The sequence below is a fragment of the Desmodus rotundus genome, chromosome 3, assembly GCF_022682495.2.
Source record: "Desmodus rotundus isolate HL8 chromosome 3, HLdesRot8A.1, whole genome shotgun sequence".
In the NCBI taxonomy this organism is placed as follows: domain Eukaryota; kingdom Metazoa; phylum Chordata; class Mammalia; order Chiroptera; family Phyllostomidae; genus Desmodus; species Desmodus rotundus.
In genome coordinates this window covers 38576603-38602328 of record NC_071389.1, presented here as the reverse complement: position 1 = coordinate 38602328, position 25726 = coordinate 38576603, and the positions used below count along the sequence as shown (strand labels likewise).

Sequence of the window (25726 nt, the reverse complement as noted above, 5' to 3'; positions counted from 1 at the left end):
CTCCTGAGAAGAGGGCTCTTATTCTGGTTTTTCCCATTCTGAGTACCAAAATTTCCACACCAATAGACAGATATAGGAGCCCATCCAAGTCAGATGTCTAGCTGGAAGGACTGTATAAGGTGGAAATTATGAAATTAACAATCAGAATGATAACAATAATTAACATTTATTGAGATCCTGCCATATGTGGCATTCCTAAATAGAAAAGTTAAGTAACTATTCACAATCTTGATTGGAAAGATTAAGCAACTTAACACAAAGGCCACACGCCAGCAAGTAGAAGAGACAGGCTTTACAATCAGACACTCTTACTGGAAAGCCTGTTCTCTCAACATGCAGGCAAGGTGAGCCTGGTCATATGCTTGATTTACTGCACAGTTAAGCAGAAATGTGTAGAACAAAGTCTGAGAATGCCAGAGTGGGGTTCTGATGTCGGAGTTGAAGTCTTCCTCAGCTGAGGGCACAGTCTTGGTTCAGGTGGACCAGATGTCCTGCTTTGTCTTGATGGAAGATCTGCTGACCCTCTTCTGAGTGTCTCTGCTCTTCTCTCCCCTGGTCCGTCTCTGAATAGCACCCTTTCATGAATCAGGGGGCTTGAAACCCTTTGAAAGAAGTTCTTGGTCTTTATAGCTGCCAAGTCTCAAAGTCCATTGTGGGGTTTGAGTCCCGGTCAGAGAAATGCTGCTTCACTTGTGAGTCTGAAGACGACATTTCCCTGAGCTGGTGGAGCGGTAGCATACTTCCTACTCATAAAGCTCCGCCCGCTTCTGTGAGCCATGCCCCCTAGCAGCAGCAGTTAAAGAAGGGTACTTTCAGATTCTTTGGGGTAAAAGAGCTTCTTCCTAATTAAGACATATTAAAAAAAAGAAGTAATCTTATTAAACTACTCTGCTTCCTAAATGTAGTAGCTGGCCTCCAAACATGGCTCCCTTGTTTTCACACCCCTGTGTAGCTCCCAGCTGCCTCCCACGTGTGTAGACTTCTGTAACCCACTTTAACTCGTGGAATGCTATGGAAGCTGTGCTGTGCCATTTCCAGGCTGGAGCCTTAAGAAGGTCTGGCAGCTTCTGCTTTAATTTCTTGGGACCCCTGAGTTGCCATGTAAGGATCCAGCTACCCTGTTGCCAAGATCATGTGGAAAGGCCTGTGGCGTGGCCACCTGGGGAGAAAGAAGCTCTGAGGAGGACCAAGGCCCCAGCCAAGCTGTCCCGTCTGGCCCTGAGCCGAGCTCCCCAGCTACATCAACAAACATCTGCATGGAAAAGCCTTCTGGGATGCCCCCGCCCCAGCAGATGTCACATGGAACGGAGAGGACCATCCTGCTCTGCCCTGTTTGAGTTCTTGACCTACAGAATTGTGAGTAATGATGAAGTTATTAATGTTTTAAGCCACTAAATGTGGGGGTAGTGCTTTGTGGCAACACCAGATAGCAGAGACACTGTGGGGCACTATGTAACATCAGCAACAGCTTCAGTGATTAAAAAGCCTGACTATTCAACCACTTCATCCTTTGGTTTGGGGCTTCCAAGCCCAGGGGACATTTCCCAGAGTTCCTTCTGCACCCCAGCCACTACCCCAAAGACATCCGGAAAGTGTATGGTTTTACTACATCCAGCTACTCAAGTCATCATGACAGATATGTGTAATTACTCCAGTTTATTTCCTCTCTAAAACTGGAAGCTCCGTGTGGGCAGGGAGCCAAGGGTGATAGTCACTGCTGCATCATCCACTCTAGCACAGTAGACATTGAATGTATATATTTGCATGAATAAATGAATTGGTATAGAATTCAGAGTAGCTGAGGTGTACCGATTGAGAACGCGTTCATTTGCCAGGCTAAGGAGTAAGAACTTGATCCAATGGTGGGTAAAAGAACAAATGAACAAGGTGACTTAAATTTCGCTATTTGCCACAGTTAATCCACACAATCAATGCAACTACGCAATCCATCGAGCTGTTTTCAAGTCCCCCAGGTAATGAGTTTCCTGGTACATTGCCAGGTGGAATCCCTTTTTCCCTCCTCACGTATTTCTGGCATTCCTGGAAATATCTGAAATCAGACAGTAAATATTCAATATTTGATTTTTTAAATTACCCTTACTTTAATATCAACTCATTTATAAAAATGTACTGCTCTGAGCTGAGTTTGAGATGCCTCCCTGCCTAGGCTGATGTCAATAGGCATTATGAAGCCAGTAAATTACCCTAAGACTACATGAGGTACCGTGCTCCAATATTAAACATGAAATCATCCACCTTGCCCACATGTGGGTTCCGGCCACACTACTGCTTCATGATCAATGACTTAAAGTTTTCCCCAGTTTGGGGACTTTATTAAAAGCATAATTTTTACCACTGTCATGGCCTACCTGTCTTCCAGTGTTTCTCCTTTACCCACTCTCCTCACATATACTCTTGGGGCCCCGCAGATTGACATTCTGGTCAATGACCAGCAGCCAAGCCCGCCCTAAGTCTGAAATCTCTAGCACCTAATCATATTGTGCCTTAAGGGCTCTCTCTTTCTGATCTTCTTATATGTGTTTGGCAAGTGCATCCCAAATGATGAGGCAAAGCCCAAAAACTCACCTCTCCTCTCAGCACCCTGGCCAAAACCCACCTTGGAGCACACTGCTGGCCTCTTTTGCCTGCCTGGTCTTCACAGGGCTGACCATCACCGTTGGTACTGATCAACTATTCTTGATACACTTTCTATGCTTTCCTGACCTGCATGGCTTACACTCAGTGTCCGCTATCTCGTCCCTTCCCCTTTACAGCCGGAGGGAAATGCACATCTGTGTTTTCTGAGCCGTGCACAATGGAAGAAACAGAGCATTGTGTGTGTCCGCAGAGCAATACACATCCAAACCTAGATCCAGAAATACACATAATAGTGGACACAGAATTCCCATATCTGTCAACACGGAGGACAACAAACCCTGGAATATGTGTGAGCCTCCTCTGCTAAGCAGACACTGCCTCTCTGCCCCCACCAGGGCTGTGTCATAGAGGCCCCCTGCGTGAATGGCTGTCTTCAACCCATGGCTCCTTGTCAGTGAATGCTCGTCAATGCTGTGAGGTGCGGAATGGGAATTGTGGGAGGAGGGTGTATTCATTTAGAGAATGCTAGCCACCATCACAGAAAAACATGGAAATCTCAGCAGCTCAATACAATAGAAGTGGATTTTGTCCTCAGGCACAGTCTCACCAGCAGGGAGTGTGGAGGACTCTGCTCCATGCAGTCATATGGGAACCCAGGCCACCAGAGGTTCTGCCCTCTTCAGCACTGGCTTCACCCTGGGTGTCCACATTCATCTGGCAGACAGGAGGAAAGAGAGAGTGCAGGACCGCATGGGGGAGGGTAAAATGGCATGCATCACTTCCCTTCATATTCCACATGACTTTGGTCACAGGACCAAGCAGAACTGCAAGGGGTGCTGGGAAATGTAGTATAACTGGAGGCCTCAGGAAGGGGATGGGGATCCATGAAAAGTTATTCTCTTTGCACAAAGGAATGAGATTTTGATTCATTTTTCTGGCTATCTTTTTCCTTTTTTATTTTTCTATTTGGAAATAGAGCTATTTCCCTTTCTCCTTTGGTCCCCCAATTAGTCCAAAGACCTCTCTGCCCACTGAACCCACCCCCACTTCCTTCTGGTCCACGTTTGAGCCACGGTGGTGATAATACCCCTGCGACGGGTACAGAGTTCCTCCAGTGGTGCAGGGACCACAGCCGTCTGCCAGGGGCTCCTCTAAGTCAGGCTCCCCAGGCCTCCAGGAAAAACCTACAGTGAAGATCAGGGGATCTCAGACACTGCTATGGACTCTGGAATGCTGGATTCATGGGCCAATCTAATTTATTTATTTAACCCACCTCCTGCTAGAGCGAAGGGACAGAAGGTCAGTATACTGGTCATCATGTGAACAAGGAAAGAAGGCCAGCTTAAGCCCCCATACCCTTTTCTGGTCCATGTGCAGCATAATGGTCCAAACCAGAGCTGTGGTCCCCAATGGGGAGTGGTCCAGGCTCTCTTCAGTCATCTTCACAGCCGGTTGCAAGCAGAGTTACATGAACATTATTGGGTAGAGTATGGTTACCATCTCCCCAGGAAAAGGTCTTGGAGCTAATGAGGAGATGGGGGTAGGCGACAAGCTCAGGTCTCCCATGCTGTCCATGGTGAGACTTCAGGAAGACATTCTGCAGGTTGACCCCACCCCAGGGAGTACCACACAGTAACTGAGGGCCTCCCACACATGGGCCCTGACTTCCCTCCAGGATCCAGGGAAGATGAGCCTGGAAGACAGAGAACTCACCCTGAGGTGGACCAGGCTCTGCCCTTTGATCCCTGGGACCACGGGGAGATGACAGGCAAGGAAACGTGTGCTTTGTGGAGCCGTGCTGCTTGGAACAGCTGCTGAGCTGAGCCGTGGGGACTTAATATACCTTCCTTACCAGAGAAGCATAATCTCGGTCATAATAATCCCACCTTTGTGCAGAGCTGTGTGGTTTACAAAGCCCTCCATAAGCAGCGCGTTAGTTACTCCTCTGAACACCAGTAGACAGATATTATGTTTATGCCCTCCTCTCCATCCGGCTACCACTGCCCTAATTCAAGCCATCATCCTCTCCCAGTGGACTATTATAACAGCCTCCTAACTGGTCTCTCCGCTCCAATTTGCCTCCTTCTAATCCATTCTCTACATGGCAGCAAGAGTAATCTCTCTTACAAAGAAAGCTGCCCCCTACCTCCCCCTCCTAACACCCTCTAATAGCTCTCCCTTGCACTTCGAATAAAACCTGTATCGTTAGCACTGCCCATCAGGCCCTATGTGATATGGCTCCTGCCTGCCTCTCCAGTTTCATTTCTTCCCACTACTCAGGTTGAACATGTGCTCCCACAACACAGAATGGCTTACAGTTCCCCACAAATACTATACAATTTCTTACCTGTGTATCTGGATTTTGTTCACCTCTTCCCTGTAATGCCACATGCCCTTCCTTTGATTCTTTGATCTGCTAACTCTTCCTCACCCTGTAAGGGCCAGCTCTAACATCGTCTATGAGAAATCTTCCCCGATGACCATGCGCAGACAGGCAGACACATGCACGAACATTTGGCTGCAGCCAAACTATACTCTGCAGATCTCTGTGACTGAACTCATCACACTGTGCCGCCCTGATGTGTTACTGTCTCATCCCTCTCACCAGGTTGTCAGCTCTGATAGGGAAGGTCTATTACATATTCATCTTTATACCCAGCCACCTAGCATTGTGTCTGGGATCTAGCAGGCTCTTAATAAATGGTTATTGAAGCATTATTTCAACAAGCCTGCATTTTAAACTAGAGAAACCACTGCTCTGAGAGATTAGGGGACTTTTCCAGGATAGAAAATAAAAAATGGGAGAAATGAAATGCTAAAGACTACTTACCCCACTACCTTCAAAGGAACCACAGATAATTTTGTGAGGGAAAAAAAAAAAACGTTATATCTCGAGGTAATTTTTACTTTTTGCTTTATTTTATTTTGACTTCTTTTGAATCTCTGAGCCTTTCAAGAATTTGAGGAAAGCTATGGATTTTTTTCCTGGGGAAAAAAAAGGTGAATACACACCAAATTTTGTATGTAACACAAGAGTGTGTCAATCAGGATAGGTTGCATGAGTGAACCAGCACAACCACCCAGCTTAGCCCAGACTTAACTGATGACCCAGTGAATTATGAGCTAAAAAATGACTATTGCTTTAAGCAACTAAGTTTGGGGATTATTTGTTAGGCAGCAAAAGCTAACTCATACAAAAAAAATAGGGAATGGAAGTAGAGTTCTACCATAACAAAGGCCTAAACCGTGTGGTGTTGTGTGATTATGGAACTTGGTGGGGACTAGAAAGTTAGTCATCAAAGGCTAGAAAAACAATGAACTATTAGGCAATCCATTGACCTAGAGCTTCTAATTCTGACATACCATTTGAAGGCCTAGAGATACATGATCATTTTAAATCTGTGTTATAGTCAGAGAAGAGAGCTACAGCCTTTAGAAAGAGCAGCTAGACCAGAGGAGTGGTGAGGCTGTGGTAGACCTAATCAGTCCTGCAACTTCCTAAGAGCAGGTAATGTCTTGGAACTACCGAAAAGAAAGAAAGAGAGAGAGAGAGAGAGGAAGGAAGGAAGGAATAAAGGAAGTTAGGAAGTTAGGAAGGAAGGAAGGAAGGAAGGAAGGAAAAGAAAGGAAGAAAGAGTGAGTTTAGGAAGCAAACAAAAAAACAAACCTGTACCTGATCATAGATTTTTGGAACCCCATCTCAGAGACATGAAAGATGATACTTAGTTTGCTGATGATGTATGGGAAAAACTGTCAAACTGCTAAGAACTGCCCTTGAAAACTACGTGTGTGACCACTGCATCCTAAGGCTTCCATCCTCCTGGCATGACCTTCAGGTGAGTGGCATCTGACACCACCAGGGGGCGCTATGAGGTTGGACTTCCAGGAGACCTGGAGCCTGGAACCAAAGAACCCCAGGAGAGTCAATCAGGAAAGCTCTTTTGAGAAAGTGACATTAGTATAAAATCTAAATAATTAGTCACATTTAGCTAAGTGACACATATTTTGGGCAAGAGAAAGAGCATGCACAAAATATCTGGAGGTGAGAGCGAAGATTCCTGCCCTGGCCAGGTGCCTCAGTTGTTTAGAGGATTGTCTCATACACCAAAATGTTGCAGGTTCGACCCCTGGTCAGGGCACACACCTGGGCTGTGGTTTGATCCCCGGTCTGGGTGCATATGAGAGGCAACTGATTGATGTTTCTCTCTCTCCCTTCCCCCTCTCTCTAAAAAAGTCAATAAACATATCCTCGAGTGAGGTTTTTTTAAAAAACATCTAATATTTGCAAGTTTGTCTTGAGTCTATCAGGTCAAAGAAGAGGAAAGGGAGCCATATCTTGGGAGGACGTGGCTTCCCTTAAATGCAGGCAGACGTCAGAGGGGGCATGAATCTCTCTGGAAATGCAATTTTCTGCTTGTTTACAAATGATTAACTACTGCAATCAATTATGTCAAAGTTCAAGTCACTACCCCCTTTGGGACAACAGTGAGATGGTGCCTTGTGCTGGGGCTGATGATAACTGAATTCACCAGGACGGGCTGACAGCAGACCGCATGTGCTGGGTTCTGGCACGATTACTGGGAAGGGACCGCTGCCCTCTGACATTTTCCATCCACTCCCTTCCCAGCCGCAGCCCGGCAGTACTCTGGCAGACATGCCTGGAAGGGGGAGCAGGCTGCACTCGAGAGAATGCCCAACTGGGTCAGGAAATAAGGGCTCAAAGTGTTTTATGTAGTCAAATCTCAGAACAACCTGATAAAGCAGGTATGAATGATTTCTTATCCCCATTTCACAGATGAGAAAACTGAGTCTTAGAGAAATTAGAGAGCCTGTTTAAGGAAATCAAATGCAGTCTATGTCGTTCTTCCAGCCCTCGCACAAGTTGCCTGCGCTCTCCCCTCTGAGGCTCCTCACCAACAGCCACCCACCAAGTTCATACAGCCCTTTATGAATCGCAGATCACTTTCATAAATGCCAGGTGAGTGCAGTTTGGACTTTATTGTGCTGGTTCTGAGGAGCCAGTGACGGTTTTCAGGGAGGTTCATCTGAGAGCCTCGTCCATATGTGTGTGGCACTCTGCTTCTTTCACACCAGACTCCTGCGTGCCTCACACAGTCAGGGTAGGTATCATCTCCAGGCTGGAAGTCAGGGCTGACATTCCATGTCCACATGGGAACTGAAAATGGGAAAGCACCCATCCCACATCTGGTTACAAGCAATCTGGGAACTACTTCAAGAGGCACCGAGGTGAACATTTGCTTGGATAAGGCATTTCAAGAGAGCCTTAGTGTGACATTTCCTTTAAATCCAGTTTAGCAGTGAGGCCACACAGAATGGACGAACTATTCAGAATAATGGAAAAATGAGGGAGAGGTTATGCTTCTAGGCTCAAACACAACAAGTCTTACTCACCTGCGTGGCACCGGTCTTTGCTATGTTCAACCCAGAGGAAGGACAAGGGGTCGCTCCCGACCTTTAATGAGGCTTTCAGGGTGACTGGCAGTTGTTGGCGACAAACGTTAAATTCACCAAATACCAGTCGTTTACTACACTTCACTTCCCAGCAAGGTCAGGGAAGTGATCTGCTTCTCCCCAAACACAATGAAGTTCTACCTAAGTTATATAATAACAACAACCCATATTGGGTAATTATTATCTTATAGTTTTGGTTTTTATAATGCCTGTTCGTGGAACATTTTCACGTTTAGTATCTTCTTGACCCTCCCAACTCTGAGTGATACGTAGGCGTAGCCCTTTCAATTTTACATATGAGGAAACAGAATCACAGACAGTCCCTTACAGAGAGAGCACAGAGTATGTGCTAGGCACACTTCTAAGTGTTTTAAATATTTAGATTCATCTAACCTTCACAGCAACCCCATGAGGTGGATACTGTTGTTATCCCTGTTTTATAGATGCCGAAGCTCAGGCCCAGAGAGGTTAATAATATGCCGCAGGTCACACAGCTGGTGAAACAGAATTTGAACCCAGGTAGATGGACTCCAGAGCTCCTCAGCCCCTCGCCGACTTGCCCCAAGTCACACAGCTAGAAAAAGGCAGAAGTGGAATTCAAAACTTGGCCTGACTCCAACCCTGCATTCCACCTGGTACTTCCAGGTGTCTGAGTGTGCATCACAGGCCTGTTCTGAGCTCACTGGGTACCTTAACTTACTTCATCCTCATCACTTTTTTCAAGTGAGGAAATTGAGGCATAGAGCAAAAGTAACTTGCTCACAGTCCCAAAGCTAGTAAGTGACAAAGTAAGGGCTCACTGTATAAAAAGCCGTAGTACATATACATGGTGGAATACCACTTGGCCATAAAAAAGAACAAAATCTTGCCATTTGTGACAACATAGATGGAACTAGAGGGTATTATGCCAAGTGAAATAAGTTGGTCAGAGAAGACAAAGACCTTGTGATTTCACTTGTATGTGCAATCTAGAGAACCATATAAATGAACAAACAAAACAAAAACACTCATAGACACAGAGAACAGCCTGATGGCCGACAGAGGGGAGGGGCTGGGGGACCGGCTGAAAGAGGTAAGGGATTGAGAAGTACACACTGGCAGTTACAAAAGTCACGGGGATGCAAAGTGCCGCGCAGGGAATAGAGTCAATAATACTGTGATAGCTATGCACGGTGCCCGGTGGGCGCTGGACACATTGGGGGAACACTTTGTAAAGTGGACAATTATCTAACTGCTATTCCATACACGTAAAACCAATGCAAAATAATATTGAATGTAACCTGCAATTGAAAGGAAATTTTAAAGAGAGGGTTTGAACCAGGCAGCCTGGACTTGGACCCCACAGTCCTTGCCCACTAGCAGACTGTCTTCTTCCCACAGCTGCTTCCCCAAAGTCCGTCATATGTGGATAAAAACCAGGCTGCTGCAGAGTTGGGTTTTTTTTTTGGTCATTGTCATTGCTTTCCAGAGTTACAGGCAGGTTTGCTGTCTGTGCAAAGTCTAAGGGGTTTCTTGTCACTGGTCTGTTTGCACTGCTCAGCTGTTTGCTCAGTGGGGACGGACGCCGGCGACAGCGCTGCCTGTGCAGGCTGTTTGTGGATCCGGGCGCCTCGGCCGGATGTCCCGTCACAGAGAGAAAATGAAGACATCCAGGATCTGGGCCTGCAGGGCGCCGGCCGGGCTCTTCCTCCTCTGGGCTGCCCTGGGATGTCTCAGTTTGCCTGGCTGCAGGTGAGTGACAGTTACACACGATTCCCTGACCATTAATATGGCAGGGACTATAAAGCTACATAATGCTGACCGTCTCTTTGTCACATGCCTATTGAATGAGCAACATCCCTGGGAGCAATTTGCATGCATCTGATAAAATAATATCAACAACTCACTTCAAATTATTGTGAAACCAAGCGGCTGACTTCAACAAAAGTCCCCGTAAGAAACTGACATGTTTAAGTGTATTTTGTCATGCTAAGAATAATAGGATATACTGGTTCTGTATTCTGAACAAAGCCTTGGTGCGATTTGTTATGCAAAAGAAGGTTTGTTATCCATGGAAAAAAAAAGGAATCCATTCTATCAGTGATTTTACTACCTGAGCATGGCCTACCCTACCTGCTCATCAACTCAGATTTGGGGTTTTTTCGCGTGCTGTCTCTCTCTCTCTCTTTCTCTGTCTCTCTGCCCTTCCCCTCTTCTCTGTCACACACACACACACACTCCAGATGTTCCCAGGGTTAAATGCTAAATGATATATTTCATCATTTTTATATCCATCAGTAAGATGCAAAACAAGCCGAAGACAATATCTGAGTCAAAACTCAAACTTAATCTGAATGGAAGCTCAAACTTGGGCTCCAGTGAAAAAAAGGGCAGTGACTTGGCAATTCGGGGGTCTCCCTGGTGCATGAGAAGCCCCTGCCATGAGAAGTTGGAGCCCTCTGGCATCCTAGGCCTCCCTGTGGGTACCTTGTGAGCAATGCTGTGGGGAGAAGGACTGAATGCATTTATTCACTCCATAAATGCTCTCTGAGCACAACCTCTCACGTAGTGTAAGGAGCACATAGTACCCCCTGGACTCACCTCGAGACCAGCACGATGAGTATTTCCTACCCATTGGGGTCTCAGTAAATAATAGCTATTATGGTTATCAAGAATCTCAACTTGGCCCTAAGAAGAATCACGCGGCCAAGGCCTTGCCTGTTTGTACTATGTGTGTGCAGAGAAGCATTCAGGATCCAAGGAAATGTGTCTGCAATGGAGGGTTTGAAGGGGTCATAGCAACCCTACCCACAGCACTGACCCACCCCCATGCAAGGCCCCCTGTCAGGCTCTGAGGACACAGAGATGAGTAGGGTACAAAGAGCCCACGTTCCCATGGAGAAAGCCAACACACGAGCACATGCTCTGTGTGCTGTTGCCAAGAGATGGTACAGGGGCAGGTGGGAAGCAAGAGAGGGAGTCATCAACTCTCCTGGGGGTGGGGTCTGGAAAGGTTTCCAGAAGGGATAATGCTAGAGCTGAGTCTTTACCTATGAACAGGTGTTTGCTGAATAGCCAAGGGGGGTATAGGTGGTCCAGGCAGAGGAAGGAGCACAAAGACACGGAAATGAGAGAGAGCCTGGCTTGTTCCTGAAGCTGTGAGTCTACTTCAGTAGCCTTGAGCACAGGCCATGGTAGGCAGCTCCCAGAAGTGAGGTAGAGGGAAGTCAGATCATGGGCAGAATTGAGGGGGCACTAGAGTGCTAGTTAAGAAGCTCGTGCCTTGCCCTGGTCGGTGTGGCTCAGTTAGAGCGTCTTCCCACGGACCTAAAGGTTGCAGGTTTGATTCCCAGTTAGGGCAAATGCTCAGGCTGTGATTTCAATCCCCGGTTGGGGTGCATGCAAGAAAGCAACCAATCAATGTCTCTCTCTGTCTCTCTCTGTCTCTCTGTGTCTCTGTCTCCCTGTCTCTCTCTCTCTCTCTTTTCTTCTCTCTCTAAAAGCAATTTTAAAATGTCCTCATCCGAGATAAAAAGAAGAAACTTGCAAGGTTTTAAGCAAAAGAGCGACACAATCCTACTTAGATATATTGGGAAGTTCACTCTGGTTGGAAATGGAAGTGCGAGTGGGTGAGTACAGTGAAGGCTGGGAAACCTTGTTTAATCCACCAGCAATGTCATGAGTTGGGGGTTATCTCTTACTCACACTGTAGCAGAGAAAACTGGTTGTGAGAGACGAGAGATTCACTCATGTTTCATGAGCCTCAGACCCTTGCCTGAATCCAGGTTTGGCGCTCTGGCCTCCGCCCAGATTCCCCGGGGCAGTCCTGAGCACGGCATGTGGCTCCACACACGAAGTGGGAGAAGAGCCTTCAGTTCTGGGACCGAAAATGCTGAGACTCCTCATGTCAGCTAAGAAGGTTTTCATTTCCAGTTACTCCTGTAATCAAGTCAGATGACACCATCATCCCATTGTCCTCATAAGACCCACCGTGTCCTCACGGCCACTCCGTGCCAGGCACTAGATACATGAGCTCTGATCCTCACATTCTTCGAGGCAAGCGCTGCTGCTTACAGTTCACAGAGAGGGAAACAGATTTGGAGGGAGGATGTAACTGCCTCAAGGCTACTGACTTCTTACGTAACAGAACCTGGATTCAGATCCAGTTTTTTTCTGGTCCCAGAGCCTGTGTGTATCCCTGCTCATGCATCACCCCCTCTCCTCCTGCATGTGCATCTGACTTGCTGGAGTCCCAGGCCATTTCCCTATCTCTGGGCCACACATTTGCTGCCTTGAGATGCTGCATTAAATTTCGCATCTGCAACAGCAAAGAGCAGAGAAAGGCGAAACTGAAAATCCGCCACGCAGAAGCTGCCCCTGTGAGCAGAGAGGAATGATGCTATTTGCAAAGGGGACGCAGTTGCCTAACAAACTACGTGTAACAAGAGAGTTGTTGTGTCAGGGTGTTTCCAGCGAGCCAAACCGTGTTGACGCAAGCCGCCTGTATACGCCGATGGCTCGCAATTCACTGCTGACCTAAGCCTGCGGTACTTGATGCCCTCACCTTTATTCTGATCACAGACTCCTGTTAGAAAGAGTGTAGGAGACGAGGACCCGGGTGAAACATGTCCTAATGCTGGCCACAGCATCCTGTGCACCTCAAGGACAGGTACATTCTTGCCAGTGTTTATGTGGAGGGATACGTTCCAGGGACTTGTAGAAGGTGTTTACTGTAGCATTACTTGCAATTGCAAAACAATGGGAAAAAGTAAATGGCCTTCAAACAGGAAAAGACTAAACTGAATGCTGTATATGCCCTATGATGGAACATCTAAGTAAAAGGAAGGAACTAGGTCTCTTCATAAACCAGTGTGGATGGGCCTCAGAAATACAATGTTGGCTGACAAGGCAAGTTGCAGAATAATGTGTGCGGTATGAGTAAAGTACACAAAAGCACAACTATGTATTGTGTGTGTGTGTGTGTGTGTATACATACACACTGTTTCAAAGACTGGAAGGATACATACCAAATTCATGACAACATTCCCCTCTTCAGAGGAGAACAGTAAATGGAATTGAGACAGGTGTAAAACTCAGATATTGAACTTATAGGGTTATTTTTTGTTTTAAAAAAATCTTGAAGCATACCAAATGTTAACAATTGCCAGTTCTGGGCTATGAGTACATGAGTGTTTATTGTTTTGTTTTCCGTACTTCTCTGTCTAGTTTTTCACCATCGAAACCACAGAGGATTTCGAATGACAGAAGTCAGGTCGGTCGCTCTAAATGTGCACGTGTATGCTTCTGTCGGAACCCACAGGCGGGAACAACATGTGTTGCAGCCATGTGCTGGGGCCTGACGGGATCTGCCCTTTCCTGGCTCCACAGTATTCCCAGGAATTAAAGAGGCAATTTAATGCTAGCTTTTGAATTTGCATTTTGCAGTACTTATAAACCACACACATCTCATCCAATGTAATTTACAAACATACTATTTATTCAGCTGATTACTTCTTATATTGCTACCTCCATAATGAAAATTGGGTGCAAAAATGAGAGGTCTGCTGGTTAAAACTACTTTTTACCAAGTTCCTTCTATAAGCGATCATCTTGCCCATTAACAGGCTTTCAAATGTCAGAGAAGGAAATAATTGCAACTCTTAATAGCAAGTGCGCCCATTACTTATCAACTCAGTCTCAAGTATAGTCTGAAATTGGATTGATAGTTGCTGAAAACACAATGTAACTGTTTCTTTTTCTAATTGATTTTTTTAGAGAGAGAGAGGAAGGGAGAGAGAGCGAGAGCGAGAGAGACATAGATTTTGTTGTTCCACTTATTTATACATAGATTGGTTGCTCCTTGTTAGTGCCCTGACCAGGGATTGAACCCTCAGCCTTGGTGTATCAGGACAACCCTCTAACTGACTGGCCTACTCAGCCAGAGCCACTGCTTCTCAGTTGAAACGGGAAGAGCTGTCAAACACACACTTAGGAGCAGCCGAATCACAGACAATGTTGTTTTGTCAAACCTGGGCAAATGAGTAGAAAAACACATTCTGAAGTGCCCCCTGCATCCCGCTGGTGTGCAGCATCCTGCCTCAAGTTACCATGTTAAAGTAGCCACCTGTGGTTTCCAGCGGAGTCTTTGACCTTTCGTTAAAGATCTAACTTTACTAGGCAATTGATTTTTGCAGGTCTCTGGGGTGTTCATGGAGACAGATTTCGCTGTAGTTAATATTATCCTCTTTTTAGGACTTTAGCCAAGTGAGAATGTATTGGTTAATGGCCTTGTCTGGAGTGATAGACTGTGTATTTGAGGCAGTGGAAACTATGTGAGTCTCTTCCTAATGACTGAGTCTTGGACACAGCGATGAAAGAGCCACGGAAACCACAGGGACTGGTGGAGTGGACACTGGCCCGGTTCCCTTCCAGGCCGCATGGGGCAGAGGCATAGCACAGACTCCAGAGTCAAGCCAACGACCCCAGGGCCACCTGTGCCAGATGCAGGGCTCCAGGCCATCTCCCTGCCCAGCCAGGCAGCCCCACTGCAGAGCTGCCATGTAGCACTGAGGCCAGTGTTCAAGGAGAGCACAGGCGTAAAACCCTCACACAGAGTGGGGCACAGCCTGGGCAACCAGCAAATCTCACTGCTCTTTCTCTTCTCTCCACACTTCTTCCCCTTTTTGTGCCTTGAAAGTGAACATCAATTACAAAGAATCATACAGTGCTATACACTCTTTCAGATGGAAGAACAAGAAAATTCATCATATACCCATCATACTACATGGGGAAGCTGGAGGCCTAGTCAGATTAAGTCATTCATTCACTCTTTGACTGAGTGTCCCACCTTGTGTCGGGAACTTAGCAAAACAGCACAGCCTTGTCTTCCAGACGTACTTCAGGCCTCACATTGCCTGACTGCTCCGTAGATGTGACGCCGCCTGCCTGTCCCCGCTCAGGCCCCAGGCTGCCCCCATCCCTGTCACCGCTGCACACCTGGACTGGCAGGGCGCATCTCTCCTGGTCTCCTGGTGGTGTTGACGCTCCCCAAGAGCTCACCCCCGACGTGATCGCCCTCATGAAAACAGTCATATCCTCTGGCACAGCTTTTCATGATCAGATTTGTGCTGTATCTATAGCGCAAATCTCTCCCCTGATTCTAAAACCACACAGGAACCACTTACTGAATGACTCCACATAGGTGTTCCATGGGCAACTAGGACTCAGCATGCTCCAGCCACATCTCCCCCAATAAGCTCCTTTGCTCCTGTGTCGCCCACCCACCCACACATTCAGACTGAAAACCAGCATCCACCTAACCCCCTCTCCCTAACCCAGACCCCATCCAATTACCCATCACTGACTACCATCCATTCCACCAGAGAAACATCTCATTCGTCTGTCCTCCCCATTCTCTGCCCCCAACACTGCCACACCTCAGGCTCACGTCACTCATCGGGCCAACTGCATGAGCCATCTACCTGTGTTTCCTGCTGCCAGCCACTCCCCACCCCTGTGCAGCCTCCCCCCGGCAGTCACAGTGATGCCCTAAAGCACAGCTGTGGCTGCGGAGACTGTAGGCTTTAAAACCTTGCCTACTGGGCCAATTCTGAAAGAGCCAACATATGTTTCTCTTTTCCTATTTGAAGGCAAACTCAGTTCCAGAAGGCAGAACCTGTGTGGTATAGTTCTCTGTGTCTCCTGTAGCACGGCGTCCCGAGTACGGTCTGTTCGCAGTCAATGTCTCATAGACTCTCATGGGGAGAGGCACCCTGAAGACCGCCTCGTGCACACCTCTCCCTCTCTAGGCAATGCAAACAGAGGCTCAGAGCCGGGGAGAGAATTGCTTAAGGTCTTCCATCCAGCTGGTTGTATTCCCCGCACTATCTACACAGGGCTCTCACATACATTTTATTTGACCCTAGAAACAGTCTTGCGAGCCGGGTATGATGTTCTCATCATACAAATGAGAAAAGTGACACTCACACAGGTTGCAAAACCAGACCAAGTGACCCAGCTGCCGATGGACAGGCTTCTTTCTCTTCTTCTCCTGTTTTAATAGGAGCTAGTGAATACTTGACACTTATTTTAAACATATATAGTTACAGAGCTGGGGGGGGGGTGAAAGAAGCATTTCATGCATAGTTAGTAAATACCTATTCCTTAAACCCTACAATTACTTAGAATGTTTGATATTAAGGTAATGCACTAAGTAGCTAATTTATCCGAAGCCACTAGTTGAAGAAATGTTTCAGATTTATAGAATTGTGCATAGGAGTTCGTTGGTTTATACTGGGTAGTGCTATTCCAGGTAGAAGTACTTGGGTAGCTCTTACTTGGAAAGCCATATTCTGACAAAAGCAATGGAAAGCATCTTATTTTTGGCAGTTAGGCTCTGAGAGGAGCCAAGTGCCTAAACTGAAGTTATCGTATCAAAGCTCATAGTACGTAGTCTAGCTATCTAAAAAGGTCGTTTTTTCTGTTTTAGACCATAAACTTGTCTTTTTAAAATATCACGAAGCATGTGGTTGTGGTGGTACGTTAAGTGGGATGAGGGCAGGTTAAGGGAGATACAATGTTTCTGAAAGTTTAATTCCTAGTCTTCCCTGTGACTATTCGGAAACAACTAATTCGTATTTCTTAATCCCTTCACCTTTTTCACCCATCCTCCAACTCCCCTCCCACCCGGCAACTGTCAAAATGTTCTCTGTATCTATGAGTCTCTTTCTGTTCTGCTTGTTCATATATTGTGTTTTTTAGATTCAATTCTCGATGATATGTAATTTTGTCATTTGATTGTTCATGTGTTTGTCTTTTTTTTCTTTTTCTTAAAGCAGACCCTTTCACATTTCATATAATACTTCTTGGTGGTGATGAATTCCTTTAGCTTTTTCTTGTCTGGGAAGCTCTTTATCTGTCCTTTGATTCTAAATGATAACTTTGCTGGATACAGTAAACTTGGTTGTAGGTCCTTGCTTTTCATCACTTTGAATATTTCTTGCCAGTCCCTTCTGGCCTGCAAAGTCCCTGTTGAGAGATCTGATGGACTGTCTTCTGATACAAGTTCAATACACTTTCGACCACAGCTAGCCATAATGTCAGGCACTCACTGGGTATTCAATAAACATTTGTTAGATGAATTAACCTATACTTGAATGACAAACTAATAGCTTTGCACAAGTGAGCAAACATATATTTACTGAATGGATGGATAGGTGGTTGTATGTATATTTAATTCCCGTTTGATACTTGACTTTCTTCTCTCGTGGTGACTTTTCAGAGGTGAAAGGCCACCCTCTCTTGAGTCAGATGCAGTCAATGGGAGCCTCGCCAAGAGTAGGCAGACACGGAGTGTGGATGTGGCACTGATGCCTGTTGACTGTGAACTGTCCAGCTGGTCCTCCTGGACCAGGTGTGATCCCTGTCAGAAGAAAAGGGTAAGTGCCGAGGCCTTGAGAGATCTCTAAGCTTCCAGGAACCTTAATCCTCAGCAAGACTGGCTGAGGCACTACCAACAGTGCCTGGCACATAGTAGGACCTCATTACATGTTGGCTGATTTAATGAATTAATTCCATTCCTCTGTGCTGCCAAGTAGCAATTACATCCTTTCTTTGATCTTTCAGGGGTTTTTTTTTTTTTCTGAAACTTATGTGTCCTTGCTCATGTTAACAGCTTCCTAATTAGGTATCCTGCCTCCAAGCTTGCCCTCTCAATCCATCTTTCCTCGTGCAGCCAGAGGGAGGCATCAAAAATGCAAGTCTGGCCTGCCTTTCCCCAGCCTGAAATCACTCAACGTCTGCCCGTGGCCCTTAGGATCAAGTCCATGCTTGCAGTATTAAAGGCTAGACCCCACAACTAGACCTGGCCTACGTCCCCATAAAGCACCCCCACTCCAGCACACTGAACACTTGTATTTCCCTGACCATTGCGCCTCCTCTCTGTGCCTTTATTCGCGCTGCTTTCTCAGGCAGAGTGACCTTTCCCTCTTCCTTTACTGGCTAACACCCACTCACAATCTGAAACCCTGCTTAGGGACCAGTGTTTTTGAGGAGCCCTCCCTGATTTTCCACCCCACTTACAGGTAGAGAGGCACCCTTTTATGATATGTAATAGCTCCCTCTGCCTCAGGTATCCTCGCATTTATCATTTACTGTTCTTTTATTATTCAGCTTTCCATTAACCTGTGTGCTGTTAAAGGCTTACTCCATTTTTTATCTTCATTACGTAGGCCAACTTCTGCCACATGACAGGTGTTCCATAAATATGTGTTGCTTGATCGCGTATTTTCTGATGTCCCTGTAAAGAAGGGAGAATAGTTATTACACTCTCTATTAAGCAGATAGGTAAACCGAGAGGTAAGTGCGTTCTCAGGTTCACCTGGTAGCAAATGCAGGCATTGAACTCAGGCCACTGGCTTCTCGTCTAGTGCTCTACCAATCAAACACGTAGTCTCTGCAGCATTGTCTCTCCTGCTCCCTTGTTGCAGGACAGCTGACCCGGGACCCCAGCTCTGAGAGCAGCAGATGTGTCAGAGAATGGTTGCCATTTCCCCAGCTCCCTGGGAAACCAAACCAACTGTGGGCTAGGGACCCGGGACAGTTACTCACTTAATTGGATCGATGTGGAGAGCCAAGCAGGATCATTTGGTTCCCAAAGCAGGCTTTATTGCTGAAGTTATCAACATTGATCCAATTATCTAGATAATTGCTTCATCTGCACATAAACCAGGAAGACTCAGCATGAGTCACCCATTCACCCAGCCACTCAGAGCTCTTCACTTGGAGTTCTCTACACACTTCCCTCAGCTGACATCATCACTGTCAGCAGGGTCACTGGCTGGAGGGAGGCGAGTCATCAAACCTTCCAAACTGGAATTGGGAGATGTCTCTCCTCCAACATTTCCACACTCCTCAAACCAATTTTACCTTCAGTGGCTGGGGATAGTCTTCTTTCAGACCTTATCCCTGTCCAGCCAGCCTCTGCCTTCTAGGAAGAAAGACCCTCTGGAAATGCGAAGGAGCATAGGTGAATGGTTGTCTATACTTTTTATATATTTTTTGGATTTCCAGATAGTACACAATTAATAACTGTGGCTGGTTAACATGTCATTCTGCAAAGGGGCTGCTAGCCTCATTTGCCCCTTTTTGTTTCACCAAAATCTTGACTGCAACTGGCATTTGGAAGCCACCCAAATCTGCTTCCTTCCTTCCCCTGCCGTGGTTTCTCACTGCCCCATAATAAAACACTAAATCCACCCTTCCTGCAGGGCCTGGAAAGCCCTGCATTGCCTGCTGCTGCTCTGTCTCCCCCCATCTCTCGCCTCTCTCCCTCTTGCACTCTTCACTCCAGCCGTGATGAATTTCACTTCCAGGAAGGAGGCCGGTTCTCTTTAGTCTCTCAGCTTTGGTACAGCAGTCAGCTCTACCCAGACTACACTCCTCTCCTCTCCTTACAGCTCTCTCCATGCTTGCCCAACCTTTCTGTTCATCCTTTGGGGCTCAGCTTAGATGTCACTTTTCCATCTCCTAAGTGTGCATTGGGAATGCCCCTATGAGTCACAGAGCACTGTGTACTTCCTCTGTCAGGCCACCCACCTCACAGCCTGGTGCCTACCACCATCTGTGACCTCCCTGAGGGCAGCCCAGGGGGCACAATTATGACTAAAAACAAACAAGCAAGCATAAATAATACCTACTTTTTTTCTTTTAACCATTGGGTAGTTCAATCAATATTTTGGAAATTCTATCAATATTCCTGAAATAAACAGACTGGAAGGTGGAGATAAAGATTGACTGCTAAAGGTTATTAATAATAAAAAGAACAGGAAGTACCAGAAATTGAGTGCCTACTATGTACCAGACAATGTAATGGGATTTCATATATACATCACATATGTAATTGAAACTTCACAACCGTTCCTTTCTGTAATTAATTATCTCCATTTTAAAGATCAGTGAACTGAGATCATAGAAATTAAGTAACTTGCCCAACATTACAAAACCAGAAAGTATCAGAGTCTGCCGTGGCTCCCAAGTGCATGCTTTTGCATTTATAAGATACTGAAGTAAATGAGAATACTTGAGTCAGCCCAGAGGAGTAATCAAGCTGAGAGATGGTGGCTGCAGGCTATTGAATGAGTTACATCAATCTTCTTATCACCTTTTGACTCCAGAGCCCATGCTTTCCCCACATTCAGCAAACCTTTACTGACTGCAGCAGATGCAGAGATCAGACAAGGTCCCTGCCTGCAGGGAGCTCACAGTGCAGGTAAAATAGTCAAACAGCCAATTGCAACATGGAGCCTTAAGCACATATCCCTAAGCACCCGAGGTCCATGAGGTTCAGCCCTCGGCTCACCTTGAATCTCTCCACTCCAGTACCGACATGCCACCTTGCTGCGACCCTCTCAGTTCCATGGGGACCCGTGCAGACTCTCTGACAAGGAAGCCGAAGACTGTGTTACCAGCGCACCATGCCGAAGTCAAGTGCGATGTGAAGGCTTTGTGTGTGCACAGACAGGTACAAAGGGACACAGGAGTGGGAGGGGGAAGCTAGCAAATTAGGCGGCAGCACATGGTGACGATGGTGCTGGCCCTTGCCTAGTGCTTAAGATCAGGGCCATGTGTCAGGCCAGGAGGCCTCTTTGTCTTCCTCCTTCTACATGTATTATTTCATTAAAACAATCTTGTAAAGTTGGTGTTAATTATTATCCCCATTTTACACATTAAGAAATTGACACGTGGAGGAGTTACTTGCTGAAGGTTATAACAGCAGGCGGGTGGAAAAGTCGCAGTTAGAAATTTGGGGATTCCAATCACATTCACAGACATTAAGGACACCCAAAGGATGTGTGCAGGAATCAGAAATCCTGAATCAAGTCTGTTTCTGACTTTGTGACTTGGGAGAAGTCACTTAACCTTTCTGCACGTTGGTTCTCACTAAAGAAAATCAAAAGTGACATTACTACCTTACAAGTTTGTTAGAAGTTTCAAGTGACATGACGGGTGTGAAAGCTCTTTTCAGACCGTGAGCTGACCTGGCTCTGTCAGAGGCAAAGCCTGAAACAGTTAAACAAGGGTGGTTAGCATCAGTGATCTCTGAAAAATCTCTGGAAGGATAGTTCCTGTCTTCTGCATTTGTGCATCACCAAGTCTAGCATAACCCCTACGGCATGATATATCAGCACAAACATTTTCGACGAAAGGAAGGAAGGAAAAAAAGGACACGTGGATGGACAGACAGAAGGAAGAAAGGAGCACACAAACAAATAATCATCGGCTGCAGGACTAAGTAAACACCTATTTTTTCAACCCATTCATCTGGCTCACTCGAGTAAACATATGCGTCTCTATTTCTGCAAGTGTCCAGCAAAAATAAGAATATTTTGATTGACCCAAACTATCTAGATAGGAGCTACAAGTCTCTACATTTACTGTACCCATGTGGACTATGCTTTGGGATCTTTCAAGAAAAAGTTAGGGATTTGTAGAACAATTTCTAAGGCTCATTGCAAATGCAAAATTCCATCCAATAAATCTGAAAGACTGTTTTACAATGTGTCCACAGACTCATTATGGCCAGCGTTCCGTGATTCTGACCAAAGTCATAATGGTCATTCGGGCAGGCTTTAGCTTAATGCCTTGTAAGAAACATTTGAGGACCCGAATGTTATTCTTCTGCCTTTAACACCCCAAGAACATTGGTTAAAATTGACCAGACACATCTAAGGAAATAGGTTGCCTGTATTATGGGCTTTATCCCCCAAGAACATATAAATAATAAAGGAAGTCAAGTTAGTCAAGTATTGCAAATAATTTCAAACATGTACTCCAAATACTTTTATAGTTGAAAAATAGTTCAAATGGCAATAGTCTTGAAGGCAGTGAGGTTTACTGGAAATAATTGTGATTAGGCAGCTATGGGTTCCAATCCTGCAGCAAATGTGTCCTTGGCCCACAGAAACACTAATTATAGTAATAACGACCCCCAGCAGGTATGCACAATGAGTCAGTACTGTTCTATTTACTCATTTAAATTCCCAGCAGCCCTAGCAGTAGGTAGATGACTTACCTGTTTTCCAGATGAGTAAATTGAGGTGGGGAGTTAGGTAACATATGAAAAGTCACACAGCTGGTATGACTTGCAGGACCCACCAAACCCCCCTCTCCCCCCAGCCTCAGGGAGGGAAGTCCAGACTTCTTGTCTGTCCCCTCGAAGTGCTTTCAGACACTGGCCTCTTTGGGGGAGTGAAATGTAAAAGCCATTACCAACCCACCATGATAAATGTCAAACAAAGTGTTAAAAGTCTAGAAAGTGCCTGGTGCCCAGTAGGTGCTCATAGACATGAGTTCCCCTCTGACAGCCCCGTAACTGTGTGTGACATCGTTTTTCCACCCCAGGCAGGTGTATAAACCGCAGACTTCTTTGCAATGGGGACAACGACTGTGGGGACCAGTCAGATGAGGCAAACTGTAAAAGGATTTATAAAAAGTGTCAGCAAGAAATGGATCAGTACTGGGCAATTGACAATCTGGCTAGTGGGTAAGTTACTGTGTTTCTATGGTATAGATGGGAAGGCACAAAATTAAATGGAATTCTAAAGAAGAAGTACAAGCTGATGTGAAGAGTTGTTTCTTTTAGCCTTGCCGACAAAGACTGTGGTGTAAGTGGATATATATGGCTGCTCTCTGAGGATAGTTCCGAGGAGCTGCAGGAGTACGTCCCACCAACACACAAGGGCCACGAGGAGGGCCACGTTGGGAACACGAGGGACAGAGCTGTGCATGGAGACCACAGAGGCTCTGTGCGAGCCCCGGGGATGCATGCGCATTTAGCTCCTACTTTGTGGCCGTGTGAGGGGCTTTCCAAGCCTTACCTTTGAATCCCATCGCCAAGTTGTGTGGGAGGTTTTATCTGCTTCTGTAACCCTGGGCCCAAGCGTAGGGTCTGGCCCAGAGAGGAGGCTCCTAAGCAGTTAGTGAAGGTATGGATTTCCAGGAAGGGTCTGCAGTTAATCTGTGTTTCAGGCTTCTGGGGGTCTCTGAGTGGGTCCAGTCCTCTGGCCAGGTCAGAGGAGCCAGGTCAGAAGGGACCACACTGGCCTGGTGTTTGTCCTGCTCACCTGCCCTGTTCTGCAGCTCCTTGGCCTCCAGGTGGAAGAGTGAGAACCTCCCCTCATGGGCATTAAAAATCACCATATGTGACACAGTGTGGGGAGGAGAGCAGCGACGCTGCTGGGATTCACCCTCCTCCTAAACAAAAATCGAATCACGATCTTAAAGGGCTGTTATTTGAAAGACAGAGAGAGAGAGAGAGAGAGAGACTCCTCACCTGGGGAAGACATCCTCTCAGGGCCACCTTATAAGCTCATTATTTTAACCCCCACCTCCTCTGTAAGGAAACTGAGGCCTGGAAAAGTTAAGACAGTTCTCAGGGGTCACATGGCTGTCCCAGAGGACAGAGGGGACATTCAGAGCTGGCAGTGGACTCTGAGTGGAGATGGTGGAGGTCCAAGCTCACTGGCCACACGACTTCAGGTGAAGTGCTTATCTACGGGAGGCTTCAGTTTTGTCATGTGTAGCAGAAAGTCAGTAAAGCCCTTCTGTCAAGTTCTGGGAGGACTGAAGAAGCTAATGTGATGGTAAGAAACTAGTGGGTGAGAGGCAGCTTGTGTGGCGGGAAGAATGCAGCCTCTGTTCTTGAATTAGTCCCTCGGACGGAATCCTGGCCCCACTACTTGCTTCTGGCAGGTCAGTTGCCTTCTCTGTGCCTCACTTTCCTCATCTGTTAAATGGGTATAATAATAATAATAATCCCTATCTCATAAGGATTAAATGAGTCAATGTGTGTAAATCGACTATTACAGCGCCTCCACAAAGTAAGCACCACATTATATTTGTTAAATAAAATAAATAAATATATAATTTTTTAATGACACGTGACATTCTGCCATAGGGAAGAGAGCTTGAGACAATTCTGTTGGGAACAGAACTGAGGCCAATGGGTAGAAGCTGACAGGAGACAGAACTCCTTTCAACAACAGCAAGAAGCCCTTTCAGGTGCAGTCAGACCTGGGCCACAGGACGCAGTGAGCAGTGATGGGTGACTCCAGACGGGATTTCCATCCGTTCTAAATGGACTGAATGATGCGTACTGCCCAGGGCTTCGGGGACACTACGGTGTTGCATTGGGTCACCACGACACTACTGTGTCTGTTTCCAGGTAGACCTCAGTAAATGCTAATCATTTTACTGTCTCGTGATGCGAGACATACAGAAATTCAGAAGACAAGCCTCCTCCTCCAGGGGCACACAATCCAGTGGGAACCCCAGACACATAATTGATAACAAGCATTTATCATGGACCAGGCCGTATTCTAAACACTTAACAAATATGACATGTGCATTCCTCCCAATGGCCACATGAGGTAGGTATTCTCCTTGTTCCCATTTTATAGATGAGGAGGCTGAGGTATGGAGAGGTTAACCAGTGTGGCCAAGGTCATGTAACTCATAAATGGCAGACCAGGAATTTGACCCCAGGCGTCCGGCTGCAGAGTTTGTGTTCTTACCTATTATGCTCGAGCGCCCTTGTAAGGCAACTGTAACAATACGGAACAATAACTGCATGAATGGGACAAGCACAATGGGAGGGCCTCTCTCCAAGCCTGGTGCAAGTGTCAGTGAAGGCTTCGCACACTGGCAACAGCAGAGCTCAATCTTGAAAGATAAGGGCAAAAAAACACCCAAACAGTAAATGGCTGGAAGGGCATTCTAGGCATAAGGAACAGCACTTACACATAAGTGCTCCCTTTGTCTATACGTAAGAGAAGGAGCGGGAGACTAGGGTAGGTTGTGTGTGGGAATGGCCAGAGATGAAGTGGGAAAGCTGCTCCCTACCAGCTATCAAGGGCCTTGAATGCCGTGCCAAGAAACTCTGTAGGACCACCTACCGTTTGGGATGTCTGCTGCTTACCCACACCTCTTCTTCCTCTCCATGCCTTCCCTGCAGGCTTAATTTGTTCACAAACAGTTTGGAGGGCCCGGTTCTCGATCACAGGTATTACGGTGGTGGGTGCACCCCTCATTACATTCTGAACACGAGGTTTAGGAAGCCATACAACGTGGAGAGCTACACCCCACAGGTATGTGGCAGCCAGGAGGCCCCTGCAGGGCAGTGGGAACTCTGGGAGAAGCTGGCCAGCATGGCTGAGAGGCCAGGCCTGCAGCCTGTGCCTGGGCAAGCTTGGGGCATCCCTTTATCTCTCTGAGCTTCAATTCTTCGTGTGTCAAATGGACGGTTCCTTCCTCATGACATGGGGGGAGGCTGACATGCTGCACAGAGTAAGAGCAATAGCTGTAGTAGCAGTGATTGTACTAACAATAATATCAGAAGCCACCAGGAAGACAGAAGAATAAATAGCTCAGGATGTGGAGTCTCGCTGATGTGATGGCTCCGCAGTTTGCCTCTGTGTAATCCTAAATGCCCCAAGTCTCCCTTGTTTTTCTTTCTTTTTTTCTTTCAAATATTTGATTGCTCATGCTAGTACAGTTATCCCAGTTTTTCCCCCATTGCCCCCTCCACCCAGCCCACCTCACTACTCCCATAGTCAATCCCCACGCCTTTGTCTACGTCCATGGGTCCTTCATATATGTTCTTCGACTAACCCCCTCTTCC

At 46.4% G+C, this 25726-nt stretch overlaps 1 protein-coding gene across 1 annotated transcript in view; it reads left to right on the top strand.

Annotated features, from left to right (window-relative positions):
* Positions 1 to 9560: 9560 nt before the first annotated feature.
* The window catches only part of C8B (complement C8 beta chain), a 40750-nt gene continuing 24584 nt past the window's right edge, over positions 9561 to 25726 (top strand). The window contains exons 1-5 of the mRNA XM_024571258.4: positions 9561 to 9801; positions 17330 to 17486; positions 20428 to 20569; positions 22450 to 22591; positions 25061 to 25193. Of these exons, the coding sequence (XP_024427026.3) occupies positions 9689 to 9801; positions 17330 to 17486; positions 20428 to 20569; positions 22450 to 22591; positions 25061 to 25193 (687 nt within the window). The 5' untranslated portion in view covers positions 9561 to 9688. The remainder of the gene's footprint in view (positions 9802 to 17329; positions 17487 to 20427; positions 20570 to 22449; positions 22592 to 25060; positions 25194 to 25726) is intronic.